Source organism: Arachis ipaensis, chromosome B10 (genome assembly GCF_059453495.1).
Source record: "Arachis ipaensis isolate K30076 ecotype BB chromosome B10, ASM5945349v1, whole genome shotgun sequence".
NCBI classification, from domain to species: Eukaryota; Viridiplantae; Streptophyta; class Magnoliopsida; order Fabales; family Fabaceae; genus Arachis; species Arachis ipaensis.
Window position 1 is genome coordinate 22,018,437 of NC_142435.1, and position 19,200 is coordinate 22,037,636.

Consider the following 19,200-nt stretch of genomic DNA (forward strand, 5'->3'; position numbering starts at 1 on the left):
TCTTGGAGTTAAACGCCAGCTTTTGTGCCAGTTTGGGCGTTTAACTCCAGCTTTTATGCCAGTTCTGGCGTTTTGACGCTAGAATTTCTATGCTGACTTGGAACGCCGGTTTGGGCCATCAAATCTTGGGCAAAGTATGGACTATTATATATTTCTGGAAAGCCCAGGATGTCTACGTTCCAACGCAATTGAGAGCGCGCCAATTGAGCTTTTGTAGCTCCAGAAAATCCACTTCGAGTGCAGGGAGGTCAGAATCCAACAGCATCTGCAGTCCTTTTTCAGCCTCTGAATCAGATTTTTGTTCAAGTCCCTCAATTTCAGCCAGAAAATACCTGAAATCACAGAAAAACACAAAAACTCATAGTAAAGTCCAGAAAAATGAATTTTAAATAAAAACTAATAAAAATATAATAAAAACTAACTAAAATATACTAAAAACATGCTAAAAACAATGCCAAAAAGCGTATAAATTATCCGCTCATCAATGATCCAACTTGCCTCTGTCACTTGCATCTCTTTGGCTGCTAAAGTTGAAGAAACTCAAGTGCCTCTTCTCATGGACCTTCAATTACGTGTTTTTCTTTCTCCTTTATATCAGAAAACTCATCATGACGTTTCTAATAATGTGATTATTTGATCATGAATCATCATCAGGTTGAAGATGCAAAATATGTGTTTGAGTCAAAGACTATTCAGAGAATGGAGCTTCTAATTCTGTCCACCTTGAATTGGACGATGCACCCTATGATTCCACTCTCAGCGATTGAAGATTAGTGTCCATGTTAACTTGGTCTTCCATATAGGACTGAGAATCAAGATGCTATAGATGCCGCAATTGTTGGTGCTCTGTGCAGGGACTGTAGGAAACAAGTGTACTTGGGTGAGAAAATATAGTGATGGTTGTAGTTGAATTCAAAATTTTTTTTCTCTTTTTAAATGATATATATTGCTTTTCTATTTGTTTATGAATTTATTTATTTATATATTTTAATAGGTGGATTTGACACAGCACATGCTGCAGCTAGGTAATTTTGTTATCGGTTCTTTTTTTTCTTTTTGGCTAATGAAAAATATTTCATGGATTTGAATTTTAGTGTGTAAGTTTGATTTAATTTTCAGGGCATATGATCGAGCTGTGATCAAGTTCTGTGGCATTGATGCAGATATCAATTTCAACGTCAGCGATTATGATGAAGATATAAAGCAGGTTCTGTAATACCTTGAAATTTTAAAAATTAAATAATTAGTTATTTATGAGTTATTATATTTATTGAGATTTTATTTTAAAAAAAAATATTTATAACAAAAATAATTAAATAGAATTTATAATTATTGAAGTTTAATTTAATTATGACTTATTTTATTAAGTTTAAATTATTTATCAAAAAAAATATTTTGACAGACAAAAAATTAAATTAATTTTTATTGTTATTATTATTATTACTATTATTATTATTAATATTGTTACGGACTGCCAGTCCAGCCCAAGAAGCCGTCGGGTCGGGGCATTACCCCACCCAGGCCCAAAACCTCCAATGGACCTCCACAGGTCGGTCTCTTACACCCGACCCGGAGTCCGACCGACTTACCACCCCAGGCATGCTAGCATTTGGGTCGGAGCCCCCAGGGTCGGTACCCGGCGTACCGACCCCAAGTACGAACGACCTGCTCACGTGGAAGGTGACAGCTCTGTCCCTCAACCAATGGGCTAGGCCCACCCAGCACAGTATATAAGGGGAGAGGATAGCTCTCCCCCAAGGTACGTCACATCCTTACCTAATTCTACCACCTCTAGTACGGACTCTGACTAGATCGTCAGAGTGTCCTTGCAGGTGGCCACCCCCGCTCCGTTCACCCTTCGACGTTGCCAGCACACGATTTTCTTCGCTCTACGCCCGCGCGGGATCTTCCTCACTCTCCTACTCTTCACCTACCGACGACCCAAGGACCCTAGGTAACAAATATTGGCGCCGTCTGTGGGAATCCCGGCGCAGACATGGAGCGACACATCACTTCAGAGAAGCTCCGCGAAGGAGGTGGGGCCCGTTTGAGCAGAGCAAGCTCGACAGCCCGCGTTGCCGAGCACCCAAGACCCTCCGTTCAGCCCAACCAAATGTATACCCAGACCCCCGAAAGGCGCCCCTTCGGGGGACGGGAGCCGACAGCGCCAAGATCATGCAAGAGCTTAGGCACAAGGTACAGAACCTCGAGCGGGAGTTGGCGGCGAGGGACCAATCCCATGGAAATTCCAACCGCTCACACGGCGGCACTAGCCGGTCCCACGCCCACACCCACACCCGCTCCCCCTCTCGTGCGTACGACAGCCAAGGAAGAAGCCTAACAAGGCACGAAGAGGCACATACACAAGCAACTTCTAGACCCACTCGAAGCAAGTCGGAAAGCCGTTGGGGGTCCCAGAAAGAGGAGGCCAGGAGACAACAAGATCCTGTCATCATGGGAGCAACCCCTTTCCACCCCCTCAATCCTCAAGGTCTGGCTCTCGAGAAACTTCGACAAGCTGACAGACATGAGGTATGATGGGACCAAGGACCCCCAAGAGCATGTCACAGCCTTTGAAGCAAGAATGAACTTGGAAGGGGTAGGCGACGCGGTTAGATGCCGGGCATTTTCCGTAACACTGGCCAGCCCGGCGATCCGATGGTTCAACACCCTCCCACAAGGATCCATCACAACTTTCGCAGACATATCCCAGAAGTTCCTAGCCCGGTTCACGACACGCATAGCCAAAGCAAAGCACCCGATCAACTTGTTAGGAGTTACCCAAAAACCCGGGGAGCCGACCAGGAAGTTCCTGGATAGGTTTAACGATGAATGTCTAGAAATCGATGGCCTCATGGACTCAGTCGCTAGCCTATGCCTAACAAACGGCCTGCTGAATGAAGACTTTAGGAAACACCTCACAACCAAGCCTGTATGGACCATGCAAGAAATCCAAAGCATAGCCAAAGAATACATTAATGACGAAGAGGTTAGCAAGGTTGTGGCAGCCAATAAACAGCAGCCCCCCAACCCGCCAGCCCGGCAGGCGCATCAGGTCGAAAGGTACAAAGAAGCTCCCAGGGACGGCACCCTAAACAAATTACCCAAGCAACCACGGGTAGGGAGGTTCACGAACTACATGCCACTTACGGCACCCATAGTGGAAGTCTATCAGCAAATTGCAGACAAAAGAATCCTATCCAGATCTAGACCCTTGAAGGAGAGAACGGGAGGCAACAAAAGCCTTTACTGCGATTACCACAAGGGATTTGGTCACAAAACACAAGACTATTTCGACCTCAAGGATGCCTTGGAACAGGCCATCAGAGAGGTGAAACTGAGCGAATTCTCCCGGCTCATCAGGGAGCCGAGGAGGCGGGAAAGGGAACGCTCCGAGGAAGGACAGAGCCGAACTATCAAGCCAAGGTAAGAACCCCAAGGGGATGCCGATAACCCCCAACTTTCGTGGTTAACATTGTGGTCGGACGAGACAGCCCCTCCAAATCCAAGTCGGCAGTAAGAAAGGACACCCGGGTACTATCCATTTCAACGGATGGCCCTGCCACCAGCAAAAGGCACCCCACAATCTCTTTTGGACCAGAAGATAAATGGTTCAATGACCTTTCCGAAAACCCCCATGGTAGTTACAGCAATGGTCGGCACAGGATTGGTCAGGCGCATCCTCGTCGACACAAGAGCTGACTCTAATATCTTGTTCAGAAATGTGTTTGATGTCATGGGACTCAAGGAATCCGACCTCAAAAACCACCAACACGGAGTCATGGGACTAGGTGATAACTACATCAAACCCGACGGGACGATCTCTCTCCCAATCAGCCTAGGAACTAGTGACACTAGGAAATCAGTTATGGCAGATTTTGTAGTCCTCAGAGGCTCCACTGCCTATAACATCATCCTAGGGAGGAAAACTATCAATGAATTCTCAGCTGTAATATGCACCAAGTTCTTAACGATGAAGTTCATAACGGACAAGGGAACGGTTGGTTCCATAAGGGGAGACCTAGAAACAGCAGTCGCTTGCGACAGCGCCAGTCTCTCCCTAAGGAAAGAGTCTAAGAAAGCAGTTGGTGTGTTCCTAGCAAATCTGAACGTCAGGATGGAAGACAAACCGAGGCCTGAACCAGAAGGGGACATGGAAAAGTTCCAGATAGAAAAGTTGGCAGACCAATTCACCTTCATTAATAGGAACCTACCTCATGAACTCAAGGGCCCCCTCATAGAAATTGTCAGGGCAAACAGCGAACTCTTCGCATGGACCCTATTAGACATGCCGGGGTTAGATCCCAAGGTCATGTCTCACCAACTAGCCATAAAGCCTGAGGCCAAACCGGTGGCCCAGCGGCGAAGAAAGATGTCACAAGAAAGAGCTGAAGAAGTCGCCAAGCAAACAGCAGGGTTCATTAAGGAACTCGTGTACTCGACATGGCTATCCAATGTTGTCCTAGTCAAGAAGGCCAGTGGGAAATGGAGGATGTGCGTAGATTACTCCGACTTGAACAAGGCATGCCCAAAAGACTCTTTTTCCCTCCCCAACATTGACACCCTAGTGGACTCGGTAGCAGGATATCGTTTCCTCAGTTTCATGGATGCCTATTCCGACTACAACCAAATCCCGATGCACCGACCTAATGAAGACAAGACAGCCTATCAAAGGCTGATGAGCAGAGTCTTCCACGACCTCTGACGTTAGGATTTTTGCTAGTAAAGAATTTTATAAAAATAGTCGCGTTGTAGATATAGATTCTAAACCAACAGAAATCCCTTCGTACAAACGTTTTGGTTGTCACAAGTAACAAACCCCTAAATAAATTGATAACCGAAGTATTCAAACCTCGGGTCGTCTTCTCAAGGAACTGCAAGGAAGTATGTTCTTATTACTGGTTATGGAGATTGTAAATTGGGGTTTTGAGAATGAGGAGCGAATGGTTTAATTAGCAATTAAAGTAAATGAAGAACAAGTAATTTAAATGGCAAGTAAAATAAATAAATGACTGTAAATAAACTTTTGGTAAGGTCTGAGAAATTAGAGGTCCTATCCTAGTTATCCTTATCAAAGATGATGAGAATTGAATGTTAATTCCACTTTGTTAACCTTTACTAAGATAAAGGAAGGTCAAGGGATTAATTGGTTTGATCTTCGAATCCTATTTATTTCCTAAGAAAAGATTGGGATTATTGAAGTTCAATTTAATTAACAAAGATAACAATTATCAATCATGTTTGAGTTTGATAACTCCTGAGTTACTGATTTCTTAACCAAGACCAAAAAGGAAAAAAGTAAATCTACTGGAATAAAAATGTCTTCAGATGGGAATAACAATAATGTAAATAAAAGAAAGCAATATTAAACTGAAATACCTCAAATAACATTAATTCAAAAGAGTAATCTGTAACATGGAAGAATTCATAAATTAAATTGCAAAAGTAAATAAAAGGGAATATTGAACCTGATAAAGAGATAATCCTGAAAGCGAATAAAATCCTAAATCTAAATCCTAATCCTAAAGAGAGAAGAGAGAGGAGAGAACCTCTCTCTAAACTAAATCTAAATCATGAAAACTAAATAAAGTGGAGACTCCCTTTGAATGGATGCATTCTCCCACTTCATAACCTCTGGTCTATGCCTTCTGGACTTGGATTTTGGCCAATAAGGGCTTCAGAATTTGCTATGAGCGTTTTCTGTAATTTCTGGTGCGTGGCCTCTGTCACGCGTCCGCGTGGGTCACGCGGTCACATCATTCGGAGTTTTCCTTGTCATGCGGTCACGTCAGTCATGCGACCGCGTCATATGTGTTTCGCTCGAGGTGCGCGGTCGCGTCAGTCATGCGGTCATGTTGATGAGCGGATATTTTATACGCTTTTTGGGGTTAATTTCATATAGTTTTTAGTATGATTTGGTTAGTTTTTAGTATATTTTCATTAGTTTTTAGGCAAAATTCATATTTCTGGACTTTACTATGAGTTTGTGTGTTTTTCTGTAATTTCAGGTATTTTCTGGCTGAAATTGAGGGAGCTGAGCAAAAATCTGATTCAGGCTGAAAAAGGACTGCTGATGCTGTTGGATTCTGACCTCTCAACACTCGGAATGGATTTTCTGGAGCTACAGAAGTCCAATTGGTGCGATTCTAATTGCGTTGAAAAGTAGACATCCAGGGCTTTCCAGAAATATATAATAGTCCATACTTTGCTCAAGGATAGACAACGTAAACTGGCATTCAATGCCAGTTCCATGTTGCAGTCTGGCCTCCAGCGCCAGAAACAGGTTACAAGTTGGAATTCAACGCCAGAAACAGGTTACAACCTGGCGTTGAACACCCAAAACAGCTCAAGCACGTGAGAAGCTTAAGTCTCAGCCCCAGCACACACCAAGTGGGCCCCAGAAGTGGATTTCTGCACTATCTATCATAGTTTACTCATTTTCTGTAAACCTAGGTTACTAGTTTAGTATTTAAACAACTTTTAGAGATTTATTTTTGGATCTCATGTCATTTTAGATCTGAACTTTGTAATCTCTGACGGCATGAGTCTCTAAAATCCATTGTTGGGGGTGAGGAGCTCTGCTGTGTTTCGATGAATTAATGCAAATATTTCTGTTTTCCATTCAAACATGCGTGGTCCTATCTAAGATATTCATTCGCGCTTAATTATAGAGAAGGTGATGATCCGTGACACTCATCACCTTCCTCAATCCATGAACGTGTGTTTGACAACCACCTCCGTTCTACATCAGATTGAATGAGTATCTCTTAGATTCCTTAATCAGAATCTTTGTGGTATAAGCTAGATTGATGGCGGCATTCATGAGAATCCAGAAAGTCTAAACCTTGTCTGTGGTATTCCGAGTAGGATTCTGGGATTGGATGGCTGTGACGAGCTTCAAACTCGCGAGTGTTGGGCGTAGTGACAGACGCAAAAGGATCAATGGATCCTATTCCAGCATGAGTGGGAACCGACAGATGATTAGCCGTGTAGTGATAGCGCACGTGGACCCTTTTCACTGAGAAGACGGATGGTAGCCATTGACAACGGTGATCCACCAACACACAGCTTGCCATGGAAGAAACTTTGCACTTTTGCATGCATGAGGGAAGAGGAATACAAGAGAAAAGCTGAAATTCAGAAGACAAAGCATCTCCAAAACCCCAACATATTCTCCATTACTACATAACAAGTAACCTTTAATTCATGCTCTCTTGTTCATTTGTAGGTCAAATGATAATCACAAATTAATATGCTGACTAAGAGTTGCAAGATAACCATAGCTTGCTTCAAACCAACAATCTCCGTGGGATCGACCCTTACTCACGTAAGGTATTACTTGGACGACCCAGTGCACTTGCTGGTTAGTGGTACGAGTTGTGAAAAGTGTGATTCACAATTCGTGCACCAAGTTTTTGGCGCCGTTGCCGGGGATTGTTCGAGTTTGGACAACTGACGGTTTATTTTGTTGCTTCGATTAGGAATTTTTTTTTAAAATCCCTATTTTCTCCTTTTAAATTTTTCAAAAATTTTATAAACTGATAATTGAGTTTTTTTGTTTGAGTTTAGTTTCATATTTTAAGTTTGGTGTCAATTGCATATTTTTATATTCTTTTAAAATTTTCGAAATTTGTGTTCTTTGTTCTTCCTTCATCTTCAAGTTGTTCTTGTTTATTTTTCTTGTTTGATCTTTAGTTTTTCTTGTTCTGTTTCTTTTCTTGTTTTTTGTGTGCCTTTTCAAAACATTAGTTTTCAAAAATTTTATTATTCTTAGTTATTAAAAATTACTTCTTCAAAACAAGTGTTACATTTACTGCCCAATTGGCTAGAGCGTTGGTCTATGTTCTTGGTAATTGGGTATCTTCTTTTTAAATTCTTTTTTTTAAAAATAATTTTTCTTTGATTAAATCTTGTGCCAAACTTTAAGTTTGGTGTTTTCTTGTTAATTTTTCTTTGGTTTTTGAAAATTTTATTTTGGTTTTCTAAAAATTTTAAGTTTGGTGTTCTACCTTCATGTTCTTATTGTTCTTGTGATTCTTCAAAGTGTTCTTGAGTCTTCCTTGTGTTTTGATCTTAAAATTTTTAAGTTTGGTGTTCCTTGGTGTTTTTCCCTCCAAAATTTTTGAAAACAAGGAGCATTAGATCTAAAAATTTTAAGTTTTGTGTCTTTTATGTGTTTTTCTCTTTCATCATAAAATTCAAAAAAAAAAAAATATCTTTTCTTCATTCCACTCATAATTTTCGAAAAATTAGCATTAAATTAGTCATCAAATTTAAAAATCAAATCCTTTCAATCATATCTTTTTCAAAACTTCCTATCCATTTTTCTTCTTTCTCTCTTTTCATTTTTCGAAAATCTTCACCCATTTTTATTTATTTTATTTTAATTTATTTTATTTTTGAAATAAATAAATAAATAAATAAAAATACTTTTTTTCCTATTTTACATCATTTCCCCTTCTCCATCATGGATCTAAGTAGAAATGAATAGTGCAGAAGGACTCTGGGGTCATATGCTAACCCCACTATTGCTTCATATGGGAGTAGTATCAGTATACCCTCCATTGGAGTCAGTAGCTTTGAGTTGAATCCTCAGCTCATTATCATGGTGCAGCAAAGTTGCCAGTATTCCGGTCTTCTACAGGAAGAGCCTACAGAGTTTCTGGCACAGTTTTTACAAATTGTTGACACAGTCCATGATAAGGAAGTAGATCAGGATGTCTACAGACTATTACTATTTCCATTTGCTGTAAAAGACCAAGCTAAGAGGTGGTTAAATAACCAACCTAAGGCTAGCATAAGGACATGGAAACAGCTGTCAGAAAAATTCCTGAATCAATATTTCCCTCCAAAACGGATGACACAGCTAAGGATGGACATCCAAGGCTTTAAACAAGGAGATAATGAATCTCTTTATGAGGCCTGGGAGAGATACAGAGAGATGCTAAGAAAATGCCCCTCTGAAATGTTTTCAGAGTGGGTTCAGTTAGACATCTTCTACTATAGGCTTACAGGAAAGGCTCAGATTTATCTAGATTACTCAGCTGGTGGATCTATCCACATGAGAAAGATAATTGAAGAAGCTCAAGAGCTCATTGATACAGTTGCCAGAAATCAGCATCTGTACCTAAGCAGTGAACCTTCCATGAAAGAAGAGGCTAGAACAGTGACTGCTGAACTCAGTCCTGCAGAACAAGCTACTGAATTCAATCAGCAATTGCATTTTCTAACAAAACAGTTAGCCGAATTTAAGGAGAGACTACAAGTGACAAGAATGGCTAATATAAATATGGAAGTATAATTAAAGCAAACAAAGCAGCAGCTGTCAAGACAAATAACAGAAGAGTGCCAAGCAGTTCAATTGAGAAGTGGGAAAACATTAGATGCCCCACCTCAAGGTAGCAGGAAGCCAAGAAATGAGCAAACTACCCAAAATCCATCTGAGAACAGTAAGAGCCCGGAGAGGAACAATTCTGGCAATCAAACGCCAGAAATTGGGTGGGAAGCTGGCGTTGAACGCCCAAACCATGCTCAGTCCTGGCATTCAACTCCAGAAACAAGCAAGGAATTGGCGTTGAACGCCCAAAAGAAGCACAGTTCTGGCGTTCAGACGCCAGGAACAGGTGAGAAGTTGGCATCCAACGTCACTCCAGCTTCTAACCCTGGCATTCAAATGCCAGTGAGGGATCAGACATACACAAGTGCTGATAATAACCCCTCTAAAAAGGCTTCTCCAACCACCTCTGTAGGAAATAAACGTGCAGCAACTAAGGTTGAAGAATATAAAGCCAAGATACCTTATCTTCAAAAACTCCGCCAAGAGGAGCAGGATAAGTAATTTGCTCGCTTTGCAGATTATCTCAGGACTCTTGAAATAAAGATTCTGTTTGCAGAGGCACTTGAGCAAATACCTTCTTATGCCAAGTTCATGAAAGAGATCTTGAGTCATAAGAAGGATTGGAGAGAAACTGAAAGAGTTCTCCTCACTGAAGAATGCAGTGCAGTCATTCTGAAAAGCTTTCCAGAAAAGCTTAAAGATCCCGGAAGCTTTCTGATACCATGCATATTAGAGGGTAATTGCACCAAGACAGCCTTATGTGATCTTGGGGCAAGCATCAACCTAATACCTGCATCCACTATCAGAAAGCTTGGTTTAACTGAAGAAGTTAAACCAACCCGGATATGTCTCCAACTTGCTGATGGCTCCATTAAATACCCATCAGGCGTGATTGAGGACATGATTGTCAGGGTTGGGCCATTCGCCTTTTCCACTGACTTTGTAGGGCTGGAAATGGAGGAGCACAAGAGTGCTACTCTCATTCTAGGAAGACCTTTCCTAGCAACTGGATGAACTCTCATTGATGTCCAAAAGGGGGAAGTCACCCTGAGAGTCAATGAGGATGAGTTTAAGTTGAATGCTGTCAATGCCATGCAGCATCCAAACACACCAAAAGACTGCATGAAAGTTGATCTTATTGACTCTTTGGTAGAGGAGATCAACATGGCTGAGAGTCTCGAATCAGAGTTGGAAGATATCTTTAAAGATGTTCAGCCTGATCTTGAGGATTCAGAGGAATTGAAAGAGCCTCTGAAATTTCCTCAGGAAGAGGAAAAACCTCCTAAACCTGAGCTCAAACCATTACCACCATCCCTGAAATATGCATTTCTGGGAGAAGGTGACACTTTTCCAGTGATCATAAGCTCTGCTTTAAATCCACAGGAAGAGAAAGCACTAATTCAAGTGCTAAGGACACACAAGACAGCTCTTGGGTGGTCCATAGGTGACCTTAAGGGCATAAGCCCAGCTAGATGCATGCACAAGATCTTATTGGAGGACAATGCTAAGCCAGTGGTTCAACCACAGAGGCGGCTAAATCCATCCATGAAGGAAGTGGTGCAGAAAGAGGTCACCAAATTACTGGAGGCTGGGATTATTTATCCTATTTTTGATAGCCCCTGGGTAAGCCCTGTCCAAGTTATCCCCAAAAAGGGAGACATGACAGTGGTTCATAATGAAAAAAATGAACTGGTTCCTACAAGAACAGTTACAGGGTGGCGCATGTGTATTGACTACAGAAGGCTCAATACAGCCATCAGAAAGGATCATTTTCCTTTACCATTCATAAACCAGATGCTAGAAAGACTAGCAGGTCATGATTATTACTGTTTTTTGGATGGCTATTCAGGCTACAACCAAATTGCAGTAGATCCCCAGGATCAAGAGAAAACAACATTCACATGTCCATCTGGAGTGTTTGCTTACAGAAGGATGCCATTTGGGCTGTGTAATGTGCCTGCAACTTTTCAGAGATGCATGCTCTCTATTTTCTCTGATATGGTGGAAAATTTTCTGGAAGTCTTCATGGATGACTTCTCAGTATATGGAGACTCATTCAGCTCCTGTCTTGATCACCTGACATTGGTTTTGAAAAGATGCCAAGAGACCAACCTGGTTTTAAACTGGGAAAAATGTCACTTTATGGTGACTGAAGGGATTGTCCTTGGGCATAAAATTTCAAACAAGGGAATAGAGGTGGATCAAGCTAAAATAGAGGTAATTGAAAAATTACCACCACCTACCAATGTTAAGGCAATCAGAAGCTTTCTGGGGCATGCAGGATTCTATAGGAGGTTTATAAAGGATTTTTCAAAAATTGCAAAACCTCTAAGCAACCTGCTAGCTGCTGACACGCCATTTGTGTTTGACACAGAATGCCTGCAGGCGTTTGAAACTCTGAAAGCTAAGCTGGTCACAGCACTAGTTATCTCTGCACCAGACTGGACATTACCATTCAAATTAATGTGTGATGCCAGTGATCACGCCATTGGTGCAGTACTGGGGCAGAGGCATGACAAGCTTCTGCATGTCATTTATTATGCTAGCCGTGTTTTAAATGATGCCCAAAAAAATTACACAACCACAGAAAAAGGAATTACTTGCAGTGGTCTATGCCATTGACAAGTTTAGATCATACTTGGTAGGATCAAAAGTGATTGTGTACACTGACCAAGCTGCTCTTAAATATCTACTCACAAAGCAGGATTCAAAACCCAGGCTTATAAGATGGGTGTTGCTGCTGCAAGAGTTTGATATAGAAATAAGAGACAGAAAAGGGACAGAGAACCAAGTGGCTGATCATCTGTCCCGGATAGAGCCAATAGAAGGGACGTCCCTCCTCTTTTGAGATCTCTGAAACCTTTCCGGATGAGCATTTATTCGCTATTCAGGAAACACCATGGTTTGCAGACATAGCAAACTATAAAGCTACAAGGTTCATACCCAAGGAGTACAGCAGGCAACAAAAGAAAAAATTAATTACTGATGCAAAGTACTACTTGTGGGATGAACCCTATCTCTTTAAGAGATGTGCAGACGGAATAATCCATAGGTGTGTGCCTAGAGAAGAAGCACAGAGGATCTTATGGCATTACCATGGATCACAATATGGAGGCCATTTGGAGGTGAGCGAACAGCCACCAAGGTCCTCCAATGTGGCTTCTACTGGCCTACACTCTACAGAGATTCCCGAGAGTTTGTACGTAACTGTGACAGTTGCCAGAGAGCTGGTAATTTGCCTCATAGTTACGCCACGCCTCAAGAAGGAATCTTGGAGATTGAGTTGTTTGATGTATGGGGTATTGATTTCATGGGGCCTTTCCCACCATCATACTTAAACACTTATATTCTGGTGGCAGTTGACTATGTATCAAAATGGGTAGAGGCCATTGCCACACCCACCAATGATACTAAAATAGTGGTAAAGTTCCTCCAGAAACGTATCTTCAGCAGGTTTGGTGTCCCTAGGGTACTAATCAGTGATGGAGGCACTCACTTCTGCAACAAACAGCTTTACTCTGCCATGGTCCGGTATGGGATTCGCCACAAGGTGGCGACTCCATATCATCCACAGACAAATGGGCAAGCTGAAGTTTCTAACAGAGAACTAAAAAGGATCCTGGAACGGACTGTAAGTACCCGTAGAAAGGATTGGGCACGGAGCTTGGATGATGCTCTGTGGGCTTACAGAACAGTATTCAAGACTCCTATAGGGACCTCTCCATACCAACTAGTATATGATAAGGCTTGTCACCTGCCCGTGGAACTAGAGCATAAGGCCTACTGGGCAACCAGATTCCTAAACTTTGATACCAAATTAGCTGGAGAAAAAAGATTGCTCCAGCTGAATGAGCTAGAGGAATTCAGATTCACTGCTTTCGAAAATGCCAAGCTTTATAAAGAGAAATAAAAAAGGTGGCATGACACAAAGCTGTCATCTAGAATCTTTGAACTAGGACAAAAGGTTCTGCTGTTTAACTCTAGGCTCAGGCTATTCCCTGGGAAACTGAAATCCTGGTGGAGGGGACCATATATGATTACAAGTGTATCGCCGTATAGTTATGTGGAGCTTCAAGACATTTGATAAGAAGTTCATTGTTAATGGACAGAGAATCAAGCACTATCTTGAAGGCAATGTTGAGCAAGAGTGCTCAAGGCTGAAGCTAGATTAAAAGCTCAGCAAGGTCCAGCTAAAGACAATAAAGAAGCGCTTGCTGGGAGGCAACCCAGCCATTGGCAAAACTTTTTCTGCTGTTTTGCCCTATTCTTGATTTTATTTGTTTATATAAAGTTCACTATTAATAAGGCAAAGAGTCAATTGCATAGGTTCACAGGGTTACAGAAGGATTCAGCACTCAAAACAGAGAAAAAGAGCTCACTGGCAAGAAAACGTCAGTAAGAGGCACAACTGGGCATTAAACGCCCAAAAGGAGCATCTACTGGGCATTTAAGGCCAGTAATAATAGCCATATGGGCGTTAAATGCCAGAAAAAAGCAACTTCTGGGCGTTTAACGCCAGATTGACAGCATCCTGGGCGTTCAGAAAAACGCCCAGTGACAAAGGAGTTCCTGGCGTTCAACGCCAGAAAGAAGCAACAGCTGGGCGTTGAACGCCCAGGAGAAGCAGCATTTAGGCGTTAAACGCCCAAAACATGCAGCATTTGGGCGTTTAACGCCAGGATGGTGGGGAGGAGGTAAATTCGTTTTTATTTCACATTTTTTTATTTTAATTTTAATTTTCATGTTTCAATTCATGATTTCTTGCATAAACATGTTACAAACCCTAATTTCTAAAAACCCTAATTTCTAAAAACCCTACTTTAAAAATATCAAATGTATCTTAATCCATAAGCACAAATTCTTTTTCAATCCAATCCAACTCTTTTTCAATTTTTCCAAAACAAATCTATCTCTTTTCCTTCTAAAATCTTTTCAACTCATCAATATCTTTTTCAAATATCCACATTATCTTTTTCAAAATCCAAATTTATCTTTTTCAAATATCTTTCATATCTTTTCAATTTTAAATCACATCTTTTCATATCATACTTATTTTTTATAAATCATATCTTCTATCTTATCTTTTTAAAAATTTTCGAAAACCCACCCCTCCCTTTTAAATCCACATTCGGCCTCCCTCCTCTCATCCACCATTCGACACTAGCTCTCCTTCTATCACTCTCCTTTCTTTTCTTTTGCTTGAGGACAAGCAAACCTCTAAGTTTGGTGTGTTTATCCGTGATCACTAAATTATACCCACTGAGATCATGGCTCCTAAAGGAAAACAACCCACTCCAAAAGGCAAGAAAGAGAGTATTCCAAAACCACTTTGGAATCAAGGGAAGTTCTTAACTAAAGAACATTCAGACCACTACTACAAAATAATAGGTCTAAGATCAGTGATCCCAGAAGTCAAGTTCGATCTGAAAGAAGATGAATATCCGGAGATCCAAGAGCAGATTCGAAACAGGAACTGGGAAGTCCTAGCTAATCCTGAAACAAAAGTGGGAAGGAATATGGTTCAGGAGTTCTACGCTAATCTGTGGCAAACAGACAGGCAGAGAATATCTGGAACTGCCCTCTATGACTATCGGACTATGGTCAGAGGAAAGATTGTTCACATCTACCCTGACAAAATCAGGGAGATCTTTAAGTTACCTCAGCTGAAAGATGACCCAGACTCCTTCAATAGGAGAATGATGAGAACAAACAAGGGCCTGGATAAGATTCTAGAGGATATATGCATCCCTGGAGCCAGGTGGACCACCAGCAGCAAGGGTGTCCCAAATCAACTCAAGAGAGAAGATCTCAAACCAGTTGCCAGAGGATGGCTGGACTTCATTGGGCGTTCTATATTGCCCACTAGCAACCGTTCTAAAGTCACCGTTAAAAGAGCATTGATGATCCATTGCATTATGTTGGGAAAAGAAGTGGAAGTTCATCAACTGATTCCATCTGAATTTTACATACTTGCAAACAAGAACTCCAAGGATGCCAGGTTGGCTTATCCAAGCCTAATCTCTATGCTCTGCAAGGATGCTGGAGTAAGGATGGGAATAACGCAGTACATCTCAGTGGAGCAACCAATCACTAAAATCACAATGGAAAAACAACAAGTGCAGGATGACCCCATCAAGAGGAGGGCGCAAGAATTTCTCCCGGAAGTCCCTCAATTTGAATATTGGGAACAGCTTGAAGCATCTGTTACCAAGTTGCAAGAATCTATGGACCAAATAAAGGAAGAACAGCAAAATCAAAACAGTATGCTCTGCAAACTGCTCAGGGAACAAGAAGAGCAAAGGCGTGACTTAAAGGAATTGAAGCGTCAGAAGTTATCTCTTGAAGGACCAAGCACCCCACAGACTAGAGGAACATCCACATTCCAAACTCAAGGTTGTTGAGCTCTAATCTTAGCCTTAACTCTGTGATAATTGTTCTTATTTGAGTTTTACCTTAGAAGTTATAGTAGTAATTAGTAGTGATTTTATCTCTAATTAAGCTATAATTTATTTTTCACATCATCATTAAACATGAATAAAATAGAAGATTTTCTTTAGAATAAGGAGGCAATACTTTTTCGAATTCTTAATAAAAGAAATTCTAATTATCTACATGTGGTGGCAATGCTTTCTGCCTTCTGAATGAATGCCTGAACAGAGCATATGTCTTTGGAATTTGATGTTCTTGAATGTTAAATATGTTGGCTCTTGAAAGAATGATGAACATGAGACATGTTATTGATAATCTGAAAAATCATAAAAATGATTCTTGAAGCAAGAAAAAGCAGTGAATACAAAGCTTGCAAAAAAAAAAGCAAGCAGAAAAAGCCAATAGCCCTTAAAACCAAAAGGCAAGGGTAATAAAGGATCCAAGGCTTTGAGCATCAGTGGATAGGAGGGCCTAAGGGAATCAAATCCTGGTCTAAGCGGCTAAACCAAGCTATCCCTAACCATGTGCTTGTGGCGTGAAGGTGTCAAGTAAAAACTTGAGACTGAGCGGTTAAAGTCAAGGTCTAAAGCAAAAAGAAGAGTGTGCTTAAGAACCCTGGACACCTCTAATTGGGGACTTTAGCAAAGCTGAGTCACAATCCGAAAAGTTTCACCCAATTATGTGTCTGTGGCATTTATGTATCCGGTGGTAATACCGGAAAACAAAGTGCTTAGGGGCACGGCCAAGACTCATAAAGTAGTTGTGTTCAAGAATCAACATACTGAACTAGGAGAATCAATAACATTATCTAAATTATAAGTTCCTATAGATGCCAATCATTCTGAGCTTCAATGGATAAAGCGAGATGCCAAAACTGTTCGGAAGCAAAAAGCTACTAGTCCCGCTCATCTAATTAGAATCTGAGCTTCACTCAAGAACTCTGAGATATTATTGCTTCATGTCTTATTTGTATTCTATTTTATTTGTCTAGTTGCTTGGGGACAAGCAACAGTTTAAGTTTGGTGTTGTGATGAGCGGATATTTTATACTCTTTTTGGGGTTAATTTCATATAGTTTTTAGTATGATTTGGTTAGTTTTTAGTATATTTTCATTAGTTTTTAGTCAAAAATCATATTTATGGACTTTACTATGAGTTTGTGTATTTTTCTATAATTTCAGGTATTTTCTGGCTGAAATTGAGGGAGCTGAGCAAAAATCTGATTCAGGCTGAAAAAGGACTGCTGATGCTGTTGGATTCTGACCTCTCAACACTCGGAATGGATTTTCTAGAGCTACAAGAGTCCAATTGGCGCACTTCCAATTGCGTTGGAAAGTAGACATCCAGAGCTTTCCAGCAATATATAATAATCCATATTTTGCTCAAGAATAGATGACTTAAACTGGCGTTCAACGCCAGTTCCATGTTGCAGTCTGGCGTCCAGCGCCAGAAACAGGTTACAAGTTGGAGTTCAACGCCAGAAACAGGTTACAACTTGGCGTTGAACACCCAAAACAGCCCAAGCACGTGAGAAGCTTAAGTCTCAGCCCCATCACACACCAAGTGGGCCCCAGAAGTGAATTTCTGCACTATCTATCATAGTTTACTCATTTTCTGTAAACCTAGGTTACTAGTTTAGTATTTAAACAACTTTTAGAGATTTATTTTTGGATCTCATGACATTTTAGATCTGAACTTTGTAATCTCTGACGGCATGAGTCTCTAAACTCCATTGTTGGGGGTGAGGAGCTCTGCTGTGTTTCGATGAATTAATGCAAATATTTCTGTTTTCCATTCAAACATGCGTGGTCCTATCTAAGATATTCATTCGCGCTTAATTATAGAGAAGGTGATGATCCGTGACACTCATCACCTTCCTCAATCCATGAACGTGTGTCTGACAACCACCTCCGTTCTACATCAGATTGAATGAGTATCTCTTAGATTCCTTAATCAGAATCTTTGTGGTATAAGCTAGATTGATAGCGGCATTCATGAGAATCCGGAAAGTCTAAACCTTGTCTGTGGTATTCCGAGTAGGATTCTGGGATTGGATGGCTGTGATGAGCTTCAAACTCACGAGTGTTGGGCGTAGTGACAGACGCAAAAGGATCAATGGATCCTATTCCAGCATGAGTGGGAACCGACAGATGATTAGCCGTGTAGTGACAGCGCACGTGGACCCTTTTCACTGAGAGGACGGATGGTAGCCATTGACAACGGTGATCCACCAACACACAGCTTGCCATGGAAGGAACTTTGCACTTTTGCATGCATGAGGGAAGAGGAATACAAGAGAAAAGCTGAAATTCAGAAGACAAAGCATCTCCAAAATCCCAACATATTCTCCATTACTGCATAACAAGTAACCTTTAATTCATGCTCTCTTGTTCATTTGTAAGTCAACTGATAATCACAAATTAATATCCTGACTAAGAGTTGCAAGATAACCATAGCTTGCTTCAAACCAACAATCTCCGTGGGATCGACCCTTACTCACGTAAGGTATTACTTGGACGACCCAGTGCACTTGCTGGTTAGTGGTACGAGTTGTGAAAAGTGTGATTCACAATTCGTGCACCACGCGTCAATGCCTTTTCGCGCTGGCATGCGGCCGCGTCGCCCATGCGATCGCGTGGCTGCCAGTTTCTTCAAAAACTCTGTTTGTGCTTTCCTTCCATTTTTGTATGTTTTCTTTCCATCCTTTAAGTCATTCCTGCCTTAGAAGATCTAAAATTACTCAACACACTAATCACGGCATCGAATGGAAATAAAGGTAATTAAAATAATTAATTTTAAAAGCATAGGAAACATGTTTTTCACATACATCACATAATAAGGAAGGGAAAGTAAAACCATGCAAATAATATGAATAAGTGGGTGAAGGATTGAATAAATCACTCAGATTAAGCACAAAATATATCATAAAATATGATTTTATCAACCTCCCCACACTTAAATAATAGCATGTCCTCATGCTAAGTCCAAGAGTAATGTTAGGATAAAGTGGTGGAATGCCATGCAATGCAATCTAATCTAAATGCAACTACCTAGATGCATCATGCAATTTTTAATTTTTTTTATTCACTTGTATATAAAGCTTGCATGTAGTTGAATTAATTCACATTCTCAAGGAGTCATATATATATATATATATATATATAGCCAAACCTTAGATAATGATAAAGCACTTTATAGTTGAGATGGGAGAGAAAAAAATTTTATAAACTTGCAAGACAATTAATAATTCAAGCAGAGATATATGTTAATGAGCTATTGAACCCTCACTGGATTTTGTGTTTACTCTCTAATCACTCAGTGTTTATTGGGTTAATCACTCTATTCTTCTTTTTATTCTTACTTTCTATAACTTTATTTTTCATCTAACCAATCAACAATTATAGAGTATAGACATACCAAAAATCATGAGGTCTT

General features: G+C 40.7%; 1 protein-coding gene across 1 annotated transcript in view; it reads left to right on the forward strand.

The window, feature by feature from the left end:
* The first annotated feature begins 826 nt into the window (after positions 1-826).
* The window catches only part of LOC148579387 (uncharacterized), a 40,091-nt gene continuing 21,717 nt past the window's right edge, over positions 827-19,200 (forward strand). Inside the window, exons 1-3 of the mRNA XM_088489833.1 lie at positions 827-893; positions 1,010-1,025; positions 1,120-1,207. Coding sequence (XP_088345959.1) covers positions 827-893; positions 1,010-1,025; positions 1,120-1,207 — 171 coding nt within the window. The remainder of the gene's footprint in view (positions 894-1,009; positions 1,026-1,119; positions 1,208-19,200) is intronic.